This window comes from Macrobrachium nipponense, chromosome 29, assembly GCF_015104395.2.
Source record: "Macrobrachium nipponense isolate FS-2020 chromosome 29, ASM1510439v2, whole genome shotgun sequence".
NCBI lineage: Eukaryota > Metazoa > Arthropoda > Malacostraca > Decapoda > Palaemonidae > Macrobrachium > Macrobrachium nipponense.
Window position 1 is genome coordinate 16,343,567 of NC_061092.1, and position 13,817 is coordinate 16,357,383.

General features: G+C 35.0%; 2 protein-coding genes across 6 annotated transcripts in view; one reads left to right on the forward strand and one right to left on the reverse strand.

Moving 5' to 3' along the window:
* Positions 1–13,224, forward strand: LOC135206159 (zinc finger protein 808-like). Of its 4 annotated transcripts, XR_010312690.1 has the most exons (3): positions 1–176; positions 3,762–3,889; positions 12,729–13,224. XR_010312690.1 is itself a non-coding variant. In XM_064237434.1 (2 exons), the coding sequence occupies exon 2, from the start codon at positions 3,943–3,945 to the stop codon at positions 5,911–5,913; it is 1,971 nt and encodes a 656-aa protein (XP_064093504.1). In that variant the 5' UTR covers positions 1–176; positions 3,759–3,942; the 3' UTR covers positions 5,914–6,073. The 4 variants fall into 4 exon arrangements, 3 of the variants coding, with proteins under 3 accessions (XP_064093504.1, XP_064093503.1, XP_064093505.1); XM_064237434.1 differs by lacking the exon at positions 12,729–13,224 and having other exon boundaries at positions 3,759–6,073; XM_064237433.1 differs by lacking the exon at positions 12,729–13,224 and having other exon boundaries at positions 3,762–6,073.
* The window catches only part of LOC135206160 (V-type proton ATPase subunit H-like), a 22,358-nt gene continuing 16,728 nt past the window's right edge, over positions 8,188–13,817 (reverse strand). For both annotated transcript variants that reach the window (XM_064237436.1, XM_064237437.1), the window contains exons 5-11: positions 13,651–13,758; positions 13,231–13,331; positions 11,116–11,269; positions 10,790–10,899; positions 10,111–10,338; positions 8,992–9,105; positions 8,188–8,796 (exon numbers count right to left, since the gene is read on the reverse strand). In XM_064237436.1, the coding sequence (XP_064093506.1) occupies positions 8,736–8,796; positions 8,992–9,105; positions 10,111–10,338; positions 10,790–10,899; positions 11,116–11,269; positions 13,231–13,331; positions 13,651–13,758 (876 nt within the window). In that variant the 3' untranslated portion in view covers positions 8,188–8,735. The remainder of the gene's footprint in view (positions 8,797–8,991; positions 9,106–10,110; positions 10,339–10,789; positions 10,900–11,115; positions 11,270–13,230; positions 13,332–13,650; positions 13,759–13,817) is intronic.

Consider the following 13,817-nt stretch of genomic DNA (forward strand, 5'->3'; position numbering starts at 1 on the left):
GGCGAGCGTCACGTGACTAATGGCAGCCGCCGTGGTCTAGCTGTATTCTCTCCTTTTCAACATTGTTGGTCTGTTGTTGTTGGTGTGGTCTTCCCATATTTGAATTAAAATGAATAGTATCCAAGCACCGAAGCACGAACATTAAATTGACCCATTGTAATCAGACTTATTTTAAGGTGAGAAAGAGTTCAGAAAGATTTGTTTCGAGATTAATCGAAGCCTCCAGACATGCGGTAAACATGTTGAAGCTTAGGCTATGTTAGGGGGCTACCATGGTAGTGTTTTGTGAAGGCTTATTCCTGGCTTCGCTTGTGGAAACGATGCGGATCTATTAATGATTTGTGCAGTTGGATGAATGATTGTTTTAAATGTAGTAACCAATACGGAGCCTTAATAAGCTACTTACTCAATTTTTAAGTATACATGACCCATACCCTAGGTATATATTGGCTTCATTATTTGCCGACCGCTTGTGTTTTGGGCCTCATTTTAATTTTCTGGCATTGCTTACCATTGGTCGATGCCTAGCTATTGGTTACCGTATGAAAAAAAATGTGAATTTCGAAAAATGTATAACCCTGTTGGCTGTAGTACTACCTATGTAGGTACATTAGGCTAACTAGCCTAGTGTGAGAAATATTAGGTAGTAGCCTAGTAATTTCTTACCCAAAGCCTCACCCCATCAGTATTAAATCAACTACTACTAATTATGGCATAGCCCAATTTATGAAGGATAAGGGTCATGTTAGCAGCCTGTGAAGGTTAGATGGATGGGTCATTTTGCCTGGCCCTTTTTAGGCATTTCGGATGTACCTAGTAGCTAGTACAGCCTACCCAGCCCCTACTTACTTTGAGAGGAAAGTAGAGGTCTCGAGGTGTTGCTTCGATGGGTGCTAGCTCTTGACTAATGTCTATCCTGGGTTACAGCGTTTGTTAAAGTACTTTTTCGGGAAGGTGGTCAGCCTACGGGAGAGGCCGGCCATTCTGTATTTTACCCTAATAGGAGTTGATGTCTGAACCTAACGAGAGTTGATTTTTTAACCTAATGGAAGTTGATGTGCCCTTTACCTGGCAGCTGAACCCCATCAATTGAATCATGACTCTCCATCTGCAGGTTACCCAGAGAGCTTGCTTGGGTGAATCGTTGCCAGGCCTAGGTAGGCTACCCCAATTTTAGAAATGTAATGTAACTTTACATTTTGTAACCTAACCCAGCTTGCGACAGTAGGTCTTACTAAATGGATGGGTTTGGTCTCTGTTTCACCTCATTTAAAGTGCCTTCAGTTTTAGAATAAATTACAGAGAAGAAACCTATCCAACAGTACCTTCCGAATAAAACATAAGGTGTCAGACTTTACCTTACTGGCTCAGTAGCGGTTTAGTGCAGTTAGTCCACCTTTGACGATGCACTGTAGGCTGCATTACTTTTGGTTCTTTGCAGTATTCCTTTGGCCTCTAGCTGCAACCCCTTACATTGAGGTTCTTTGCAGCCCCTCCAGTCCTTAGCTGCAGCCTTTCATTCCTTTACTATACCTCCATTCATATTCTTGCATCTTACTTTCCACTTTCTTCTAATAATTGTTTCATAGTGCAGCTGCAAGGTTTTCCTCCTGTTACACCTTTGTAACATTTTACTCTCAATTTCCTTTCAGGGCTGAATGACCTTGTAGGTCCCAGTACTTGGCCTCCAGCCAAAATTATATATGTACTCTGTTCTGTTCTATTCTATAAAAAGCAAGTGTTTATTGGGAGACAGTACCAATACCGATGACATAGCATTAATGTGAGACGTTTCTCAATCTAGACTGATCTAAGTCTGATGTAACTGGGATTTATGGGTCATTGAAAATTAATAGGTTTGTATGAAAACTTTACCTCTTATAAAAGCTTAGTACAGGCAGTCCCCAGGTTACGATGGGGGTTCCGTTCTTGAGACGCGTTGTAAGCCGGAACATCGTCAAAAATCCTAAGAAAACCTTACTTTTAATGCTTTTGGTGCATTAAAATCTCTGTAAACTGCATTCTTGTTATATGTTTTATCAATAAAACCCTCAAATATTAATTATTTTGCATTTTTGGAGTCATTTCTTCTGCCAGATCAGCATTGTAGGTGCCATAACCCTAGAACATGTGTCGTAAACCTGGAAATAATGTCTGATAAATATAATTGAAAAGCGTTGTAACCTTGGAATGTCGTAAGCCGTGGACTGCCTGTATTTATTCTTTAGTTAAAGACTATTTTATTTGTCTTAAATGTCTCCATGCGTTGGTTTTGTTTTTCATGTATGGGCACACTGCAGAGTTTAGGGATATCAGATGCAATAGATTAGTTTTTAAATTTTTGTTAGAATTATTGGATATCACATAACATATACATACTCACATGAGTGAGTATCTGTACGTTATGTTGAGAAACTTCTGCTTTTAAATCAGAAGAGGGTTAAAGCTGAATTTAGCCATAGTATCAGCTAGCTTAGTTTAAAGATGTTAAAATAGTGTTTTCATAAGAATCTACCAAACATTAGGAGAGTAGAAAACTGAATTACAGGTAAACTAATTAGCAAACCTCATAAAATCAATAAGGAATAATTGAAGAAATATACGGTTTTCCTATGGGATTACAAACCTATGCTTTCATAAATTGGAGTTTTTCGTGCATTTATGAAAGTGTTGGTTTGTATCCTAGGAAAAATACAAATAAATTCAGAAATTTGTAACATTGAACATAAGTTGAGTAGGAATGATAGATGTTAATTTTAAAGGAGAAATGGAGGAATTCAAAAATAAAAGATTGTGTTGTTAAAGAGGGGAGCTGTCATTTCATCAGTATGGAAGAGACTAGAAAAATAGAACGTTCCATGAAGTTATAGTTTTAAGTTACTTCTTTACTTCTCTTGTCCAAGACTTTAAATATAGTAACACCTCAATTAGCCACACTTCTGTAATAATCAGGTACATTACGATGATTTTTGCTAGATGATACATTTTTATAGTCTCCAAAATTGAGTGTTAAGTGTAAAGTATAGGTTAGTTTAGGCTAAGAACTGTTAGCTTTAGGATATATGGGAAATGTGGAGGAGACTAGGAAAATAGAACTTTCCATGAAGTTAAACAGTTTTAAGTTACTTCATTACTTCTCTTGTCCAAGACATTAAATATAGTAACATCTCAACTTACCAAACTTCTGTAATAATCAGGTACATGATGATGATTTTTGTTAAATTATACTTTTTTATTGTCTCCAAAATTGAGTGTTTAGTGTAAAATATCGGTTACTTTAGGCTAAGAACTGTTAGCTTTAGGATATATGTATGGGAAATATTCAAGTGCAGGGTTTACTGTAGGGCCTTTGTAACTCTTCAGAAAGCCAAACCCCCAAAGTATCTGATCATTTGAGGTGCTACTGTATTTACCATATACTTAAAAGGCAATCCTAGAAAATATTGTGTGAATAATTGATTCTTTTCAGATTGCTATATGGAAAGACACTATTAAAGCATTGTTTAAAGGTCATAAAGAGTTAGAATTCATTAATGAATGTTAGCACAAGAGTTTAAAGCCAGTATATTTATATCTAGGTTTCATTGGTGGATGCTATGCATGTGGGCTGGGGTGGTTTTCTTGTATCATGTACGTACATATCTACTGTAGTTGTGCTTGCTAGACTTTATGTATTCAAATTTTTGCAGTAGTAATATAGAAATACTGTATTTCTTCAACCATTTACAATATTATATCATGGTAACCTTCTTTTTCAGCAGAAATTTGGAAAAGACTGTGTAAGAACATGGAAAGCCATTCAGAGTTTGAGATGAAGACTGAAGCTTAATTATTGCCACTTGAATTTTACTATGGTACTGTTTGCAGAGCTTTTTAAGGTTACCTCTGTGTGAGTATTATTCCTTTTGATGTCTGATTGCTAGTTCCACTGATTTACAAATCATGAACCATCGAGAAAAATCAAATTGGTGTAAATTTTGCGGAAAATCTTTTTTCCTGAAAAGTTGTCTTGTAACTCATGAATTGAAGCACAAAGGAGAGGAAACCACTGAAGATGTGTGTATAAACAGTAGTATTGTAAGTGGGGCATGTGAAAACAAGGTAGAAAACTGTGTAACGCTTGATGCAGATGTAAAGATCTGTTTAGCTACGGACACAAGTGAGAAAGTTGAAAAAGATATAAAGAATGACCGAAAGCCATATGTATGCCATGTCTGTGGGAAGCAGTACAATCTTAAGAACACACTTAAAACTCACTTGATCGGCCATAATGTTCCAAAACCGCATTATTGTGTGCTATGTGATAAGAACTTTGCAACACAGAAATATTTTAAGTTACATATGCTGAAACATGAGATAAAGAAACATTTTACATGTACAGTTTGCCAAAAGGAATTTCCAAGTCAGAGGTTATACAACAAACACTTGAATCGAGGTCATAAACTGCCTAGATCAAAAAAAAGAGATGCAAGGACAACAGAAATTGAAGATATTAACAAGGAAGAGACTTGTAATGATAGATCTCGAGTAGAAAGTTTTGAATCAAGACCTATCATTGCACCTGAACGTCTTTGTAAAATATGCGGTGAGAAGTGCTCTTCAATATGTATGTATGATCTGCACATAGCAAGACACAAAGAGGATTTAACCTGTGTGAAATGTGAGAAAAAATTCCCAACCTTTAAACACTTGAAGATTCATGCTAGAGTTCATTTAGATAAACCTCATGTTCTCTGCGAAATATGTGGTAAAGTTGTTCGCAAGAAAACTTATCTACCTCACTTGCGTACTCATACAGGGGAAAGACCTTATAAGTGCCTTGAATGTGGAAAAAGCTTTGTTCAAAAAGGACATCTGAGGTTGCATATGAAACAACACAGAGGTGACAGAAGTTTTCAGTGTGAACTTTGTGTGAGAGCTTTCAGTACACAACCAAAGCTGGATCACCATTGCATGTTGCATGGGAAAAGTGACATGTATGGATGTGAAATGTGCGATGCCAAGTTTGCAAAATGGCATCTTCTCCAACAGCATGAAAAACAAGTTCATCCTGAGCAGCAGTATGCTTGTCAGATTTGTAGTTTAGTGTGTGTTTGCAGTTCTCGGTTGTATTTACATTATCTTCAGCATTCGGAGGAAGATTTGGAGAAGTTAGATGAAAAAACAAAAACATTGATATCAGAGAAAAGGTGTTTTTCTGTTAAGTGTGAATCCTGTGACAAATATGTTGATAAGAATCAAATGAAGATTCATATGAGACTGCACACAGGTGAAAAACCATATAAGTGTGATTACTGTGAAAAGAGTTTTCGTTTACACAATGGTCTCATCATTCACAAAAGGATCCATACAGGAGAAAAGCCATATAAATGTGATCAGTGTGACAAAACATTTAATCAGATGGCTCATTTGAAAACTCACATTGCTCTTCATTCAGCTGAAAGGCCATATGTTTGTAAGATTTGTGGAAAAACATTTGCTATACAAAATTACCTGTCTAATCATGCAAAAATCCATCAGAAGAATAATGATGTTTCTGTTAAAAGTTATAATAGAGATATTAACATAAAAAAATATAACCATAAAAAAGTCCATGAGAAGAATAGGGATTCTTCTCTTAGGAATCTTTCTGCAAAAGGTTTTAAAGTGTTTGAATGTTTTCATTGTGGTAAGCATTTTGCATGTAAGAATAGTCATATGGCTCACCAACGGGTATGTCAAGATTTGTTAGAATTTTCTAGCGTTGGAGATAGTACTAGTGAGTCTGATCAATACGAAACTGTGGAAACATTTGAGTATGCAGACAGTATGAGTGACATGACTAGTATTGAATGTGTACCAGATATTAGTACTGATAATTTTGAATCGCTTCTAGTTCTGAAGATTGAGGAAGTTGTTCCTGTAACTAGTTAACGGAATAGTTATATAAGCAAGGCAATAAATTCCATCACTGTACTGTATATTTTTACAGTAGAATATATTGAAATGTCAGCTTTTTCAGTAATAATAAAACAGAATAATGTAAGATACGTATTTATATTTGCAGCCTTTATAAATAAGAGGGATATTTTGATATTTTGGGTTTAATTTTACCTGCAGTTACAGGTAGCTATATCTTCTTGCTGGTAGGTGTGGTTAATATTTAAAATGAAGAGAATCACCTTGCTGACTTGGAGGACTATTTAGGTCACCTGTTCTCCACCAGGTGTCTCAAATGTTAGGTGGTTGTGTCAGGTATTGCTGACTGGCCACTTTACCCCACCCCCCACCTACTTACCAGCTGTTCAATATTTTTCACTTTGTTACAACATTGTTTTCTATTCTGCCTCCTGGTACTTCAAGTGTTACACAACAAGAAGGTTTTGGCATTTCGGGTGAGGCACAACTAGAGGCGGAGCTTCATATGGTTATTGGCGTTACGTCATCGCTTACTCACCTACCTCCAGTTGCTTCAGGTTGGGCGCAATGTGTCACCTGTGGTATTGTTTGAGGAGTCATTTTCAGCCACCTCAACTCCTGACACACGAGGATATTGATGTTGATGATTCATCCTGTCTGTTTTGGCAACTTGTTTATTGTTGTGCTTCTCTTTATCCACATTTAGTTAAGGAGCTGGGATAAGTCAATACTAGGTCTCTGTCTTTGATACATTGGTACCTGCTAAGCCTGTGATAACACTTGGACTATTCCCATGGTTAGGACACATTAGAGGAGTTTTCACATCTTCACAAAAGCTCTTTTGAGAGTTCTTTTCAGGATTTAGGAGCAGAAAGGCATTTTGCAGACCTTTTTTTGAACTGTCTGGCAACTTAGGTAGACCTCAGGTGGGAAGGTATTTGGGAGGGTTATGTCATTCTGGCTTCTCCTCCTTTGTTGTCTTCAATTATTGCTTTCCTTTCTTACTTTCACTGGGAAAATTTTCTTGTCTTCTGCAAGAAGTGAAATCCTTCTTGAAGGCAGTCATTGAACAAGTATTTGAAAGCCTACTCAGGCTGCTGTGATTGCCTGTTTCAGTTTTGATATTATTATTATTATTATTTTTTGTTTAAGCAGCCATTTCAACTAAGTCCAATCGGCTGTTCAGTTTTGATAGAATTTGGAAGTTGGGGCCATTATTGGAAGTCTCCAACCTCTAAAGTTCAATTGCCTTCTCCCTTTTCCAGGGAATCGTCCAATACAGTTCTGGTAGTTTGCTGGAAAATCCGTACGATTTCTGTAGTCATGCAAGAATTTTTTTTCCTTTGTTCTTATAAACCCTTTCTTGCAAGTACATTACCTTTGGATGGTGTTTGCAGGGAAAAGGTACCCATTAAGACTACTTTTGGCTGAGCACAGTGCTCTGAGTTTTATGAGAGCTACAGATACCTTAAGGATTGGTGGTGGCTAAGTTTTCAGACATTCTTTTCAACCTGCAAGTTATTGCTAGTCCTGAAGCAATCTTTTATCAACTGGAGATAAAAATAGGCACAATTTTCAAGTTATTGCTAGTCCTGAAGCAATCTTTTATCAACTGGAGATAAAAATAGGCACAATTTTCAAGTTATTGCTAGTCCTGAAGCAATCTTTTATCAACTGGAGGTAAAAGTAGGCACAATTTGCAAGAAATGTCTCGCAATTTCTTCTGACTCCTAAAAGGATTTTCAGCCCTTATTGAAGCTTCCAGCAAATTATGAAATGCCTTTTGCTTTCGGGTCATACAGCCTTTTTGGCAAGATTTTCATCCTTGCTAGGATCAGGATGAAGCCTTTTCATATTACCTGAATGTGTGTGGCACAGGTGGTCTCTACCATACTCACCTGTTGTTACAGTGCATACAAGCCTTCCTATGCTCCATCCCCTCATTTCTATTGTGGTTGATAACTCCCTGCAACAGGTATTCTTGATGAAGTTAATTTTATAATATTTGTTTCCAGAAAACTTCTTCAGACAAATCAGGTAATGATATTGATATCTATTCCTTAATGATCCATCTAGCAGAGACCCTGCTGCTTTGGACAGGTGGGAATATTGTGTTTTTCCAGGTAGGAATATAAAAAAATATACAATTTTACAAACATCATACTATCCAAAGCATGCCCTCCAATCAGTCAAAATCTGTTCCCTTCAACTCCCTCAAGCTTAAGAATGGCAGGCAATGATGTAAGCATTTTCCAGCTAAAGTATAGAGATTGGAAAATTATAGACCAGTCACTGTACAATTGTGTATTTAAACTTTACCTTTATACAATAAATCAGTTTGTGCACTGAATGAAATCAGCCTTCCATAAAAAGAATATACACTTTTTATCCCCAAACAGACACCCTACTATTATACATAACAAAAAACAAAGTACAACATTTTGACCTTCCATAAAACTACCTAAATCTAGATGCTACTAGTTCTTGACAATCTTGACAACACTGATATTCCCATTGCCCTCAGCAATTTTATTGTTGTAAGTACATATCCAAAGTAAATATCATAAGACTAATATAAATGCAACACTTGATAATATTGGAATCTAAATTTTCAGCAATGTCTTACATTAAACACTGCATTGGCACAAAACCATTAGAGCTAAGAAACATTAGCTTTTGTAACATTCACAATGTAAGTTCTGTAAACAAATAATGTAGGATTATGAGAAAAATATCAAGAACTCGCTTTCACAGAGGTTTTGGAATGTTTCATGTAACAAATAATGTAAACAAATATCAGTGAATTAGAACACCAAAATGACAAACTGGCCTGCTATCTAGGTTGAACGAGGTGTGCTCGCTTGTGTAGTCTTCTCTAACTGCTTTCCAAGATACTCCCTGAAAAATAAAATAACCCCTTGCTAAGTTAATTTATGAAACTTATCTTAAACCCATAAGGAAACAAATGCATACAACTTTTGCGAGTTAAATTTATATGATAAAAATATCCAACCAATTTCAGCGCTGACTAAAATTATTTTGATTGCATGTGCAACAAAATGAACAAGAGAAATATAATAATAGCTTTCTTACCAGTTGTGGACCATAAGCTTCTGAACAGCTAAAAGAGCCTCGTATCGAACGTTAGGATCAGAGTGAGTAAGGTGCTGCATGACCCACTGCTTTCCACCAAGCTGCTCTAACACCCTGCAAATGTAAAACTTACAACATAATGTCATATCAGACTATCCTGTATAATGAAGTTATGTTTTGTCAAAATTCAAAGTAATTTAATTTTCATAAATAACTTTACTGTCAAAAAAAAAATTTCTTTGAATCAACAATGCTGAATTAAAATAAGTGGGTTATTGAACGAATAATAAGTTCCACAGTTGTATGTATGTATGTTTGATTTTGTAATTAAAAAATATATAAAAAGCAGAAAGCTTTTGATGATCTGCACGGTCCTCCTTGTCAATCTGATTGACAAGGAGGACCATGCAGGTCATCGAAAGCTTTCTAGTTTTTATATATCTTTTAATTACAAAATCAACACATACATACATACTGTAGATTTACTTTTCCATTTTATTGACTCATGTGATTATGAGTTTTCTTTCAAATAAGTTCCATGATTCCTGACAGACTGTACTTTCTCAAGAAAGAAAGAAACTTCTGTAATTCCTGCATGTACCCAACTACTTCATTTCATAGTTTGTTTGTCTGTAGGGTATTTTTACGTTGCATGGAACCAGTGATTATTCAGCAACGGGACCAACGGCTTTTTACGTGACTTCCGAACCACGTCGGGAGTGAACTTCTATCACCAGAAATACACATCTCTCACCCCTCAATATATGCCCGAGAATTGATTGAACTCGCGGCCACCGAGGTGGCAGGCCAAGACCATACTGATCACGCCATTGAGGCGCTTTCATTTCATAGTTACACAATATAATTCCTTACTTAAAACTGGATAAGACTGTGTTCTAAAGTAATTTTATAAACACGCAATCACAAAAAGGCTTAAACTTTATATGTCAGTTCTGTGACGTAACCGACAGCTAGAACTGTTATGAGAAGGGCTGCATAATTAAAAACTATGCACTTCCAAAAGTTAAAGTGTGCTATCACAAATACCCCATCTACTTAATCGTCAAATAAGTTTAATCAGACCATCAAGACAAGTACCTAAAGCACATTCAAACTTACCTTTTCCCTCTTGAATAGTGTCTAGTATATTCCCCAATATCGTGGCAAGCAACAGACAAGACTAAGGGGTCGGTGCTAGTTTCTAGAAGATTGATAAGGATTTTGATCAACTCGTAGTTCTTTTCATTCAAGCGACCACAATTCTCACGCCAGAACTTTTCACTCTTGTGAACTGGTGACCATTCCATCCTGCCTGATTTCACTTCAGAACAATATTCTTCAAAGGAGCTGGGAGAGAAGTGTGATTAATGAGATTCAACAGGTAACGTATTCAATACCATTTTCAGTTTAGGTAAAAACCAAATAATTTATATAAACGAAAATATATACTACCTCGGAAGTTATAAAATAAAGAAAACTTGCAGTCAACTATCTGCATGGCATATATTGCTGAATAAATGAATGTCTTCCCATGAGTTTTTGGTTAAATCATCTGCCTTTGAGGTATTTCTATTGTGTAACCTACCTGCCATGTATACTAGATTTAAGGTTGTTGGTAGTTGAGAATTAAGACTACAGTAACAGTCAAGTCCAGAGCTGCTCGACCTTTGTAATAAAAGATGTGACAATTGTGCCATTTCCCTATGATTCCTATTCAAGATCACTGCACTATTCCATGACTCATGTACAGTTTAAGAGCAAACATCCAACAAAAAATTTGTAATTTCAAATAACTTACCTCAAGTCTTGTATGGAATTCTGCAACTTTTCATTTAAAAACTCTATGTCAGCAGTGATGTCTTCATCCTCAAACTTTCTTTGTGCAAGGATTTCAAGCTGCTTCAAGACCTGAGGGTGGAAATGCACAATCAACAAATAAACTCCCAATATCCTAAATATTTTCCAAGACCCTTGAGATCTCCCATCAATGCATACTCTAAATGACTAATGTCATACTACTAGTATTGTGTTATTGCAGACAAGAAAGAGCTTTTAAGGCACAGAAATCAAACCTATATCAGATTCATGAAAATCAAAAGTTTGTTAAAGTCAACAAATACTTGCCTTACACTGAACCATTTGAATGCAATTCTCTCGGGCAATTTGTGGATCTTCAGGTTTTTCAATCAAATTTCGGAATACAGCCAAAGTTATGCGCGTCACTTTCTCCTTGACACTTTCATTCATGATGTCTGCCAGAGTAGGAATAACACTATACCTGAAAACCAAATATAGATTCCCAATTACTTTATAATAAGTAGTGTTGCAAAATGGACACATACATCATAAGCACTGATATTATATTTAAGATAAAGGAGATTATATATATAATATATATAATAATTATATATATATATTATATATTAATATATATATTAAATAATACTATAAGATATATAATATATATATATATATATATTTAAATATATATATATATTATATTATCTTTCCTATATATAGTTATATATATATATATATATATACTGTAATATTATTATTATTATATACTATTATAATCTATAATATTAATTATAATATTAATTATATATATAAATATATATATATATATATATATACTATATATATATATATATATATATATATATATATATTATATATATATATATATATATATTATATATATAGAATATATATATATCCTATATATCTATTATATATATATATATATATATATATAATTTAATATTATACTGTATAATATATATATATATATATATATATATATATTATTATATATATAAAGCCCAGCTACTTAAACATCAATATTTGGTAATATAAAACCCCTTTAGCTACAATCAGCCTGAATCTCAATTTGGGAGGAAAGACGTCTCAAAAGAGCCTCTGAATAGAATAAGACTAGTTGCCTTAAGTCCAACTGCCACAGGAATGACTTCTGAAATCTAGGTAGCTTCCAAAGATATGGATGCAGTTTAGTCATTGACTGATTAATATGAGGTTTATACATAGGGTAACAGCCAAGAACTGTAATCTTACCAGGGATAATTCATGCCATTAAATATACGTACAACTTCCTTAAGAAACTAGGGACCTGAAAGTTTTACTTGTCATAAAATGTATTACAATGAATAATACATATGTTAAAACTATACTTTCTGAAAAATCTTAGCCTCTCGTATGTAGCCCATAAGGTTATCTACATCTACACTCAATTAAAATATCTGACATATCCTTATCTTCTGAATGGTTTTTCCTCCTCAGATTGACAAATGGGTATTCCCAATTCTAAGGTGGGTCTGATTAATCTCCTTGAATTTTTTTTATTTATTGGTGGATAGCAAGGATGATGACCACCCTTGTTGCCATGTATCTAGAATACAGTATAAATTTTAATAGCTTTTTGCATATCACAGAGTGGAACCATTTTGATCAGCTTGCATCTTGTGGCACTTTCGCCTCCCTGTCTGCTACAGTAATTCATTTTTTATGCTTAAATGAGCAGAAAACTAAATGGACTTATGTCTAACAGAGGTGAAAGAACAACTCCTGAGCCTTTTGAATCAACAGGTGAGAAAGAAACCTTTTTCAATGCTCCTAAGATACGTCTCTTGAATCACTGTAAATAACAGGATTTATAGATTTATACTTTTCCTTGGCCACAAGTTCTGAACCACTGACTATGGCTGTTCTTTCAACAGTTAAAACATAGGAAGAGCTGATGAATACCAAGAGCGGATGCATCATGAACCACCCACCATTAGTACAAGCACGATCTGACAAGCAGTCCTCACATTTGTAAGCAGGTGTACTTCCACACACTGGTCCTTAGACAATCTACACAGGATCTACCTACCATCTCTCTTAAGAGACAATCCAAATATGTACTGGAAATAGACAGTAGGCTGTGTTGTATCAATCAGGTGTATCTCCTGTAAGTTATTTAAAAAGTCAACTATGGACTTCAAAAGCTGACAAAGCCTTCACATATAATCAACCAACATCGCTTACCCTTCAAACTCTGCCATGTGACGTTTAAAGCTGTAGCAATCACTTTATCCAAATGAATACATATGTTTATATACCGACATTTGCATATAACAGAACACTGAAATGTTACAATATAAAATAAATAAAAGGAAATCTATTATTCAATTAGAACTATTTTACTCCCACACAAATCAAGTTTTGCATAATACTTACTTGTTCATTTTTTCTGCAATGGCATTGTTGAATGTCATCACCCACAAACAGAAGGTTAGCTGGTACTGTATTTGGAAGTTGTGTCTACCAGAGCTTAGAACCTGCATGAGTTAAAAATAAGTCTTATACTACAACCATCTTAATTAATTTCTTTGAGTCGATTATTTAAAGTTGCTTAAGTTAAGTCTTGACCTTAAAAAAAATCTTAAGTCTTAACCTTGAAAAAGAATCTTATGACTTTGTTAATGCCAGGGACAGGAACTGCATTATGATCATTCATTTTGTTTCCAGATCCTTTTTTTTTTTTAATAACTTCAAAGAATTCACAGAAATTATTACAAATAACCATCAGAGTACAGAAATAAACAGCTTTTCATGGTCTATCACTGGTAGACCATGCTAATGCAAAGTGCAACTGACCTGGACAATTGTTACAACACCATCCAACTGATAGAAGATTGTGCGATACTCCTCAACACGCATCATCATCTGCAGGCATCGCCCAACGTTCTGCATATATTCATTATTCTGGAAACCAAAAGTAAAAATGTAGCTACCCATAAGTTACAAAGGTTAAAAAAAAGTAT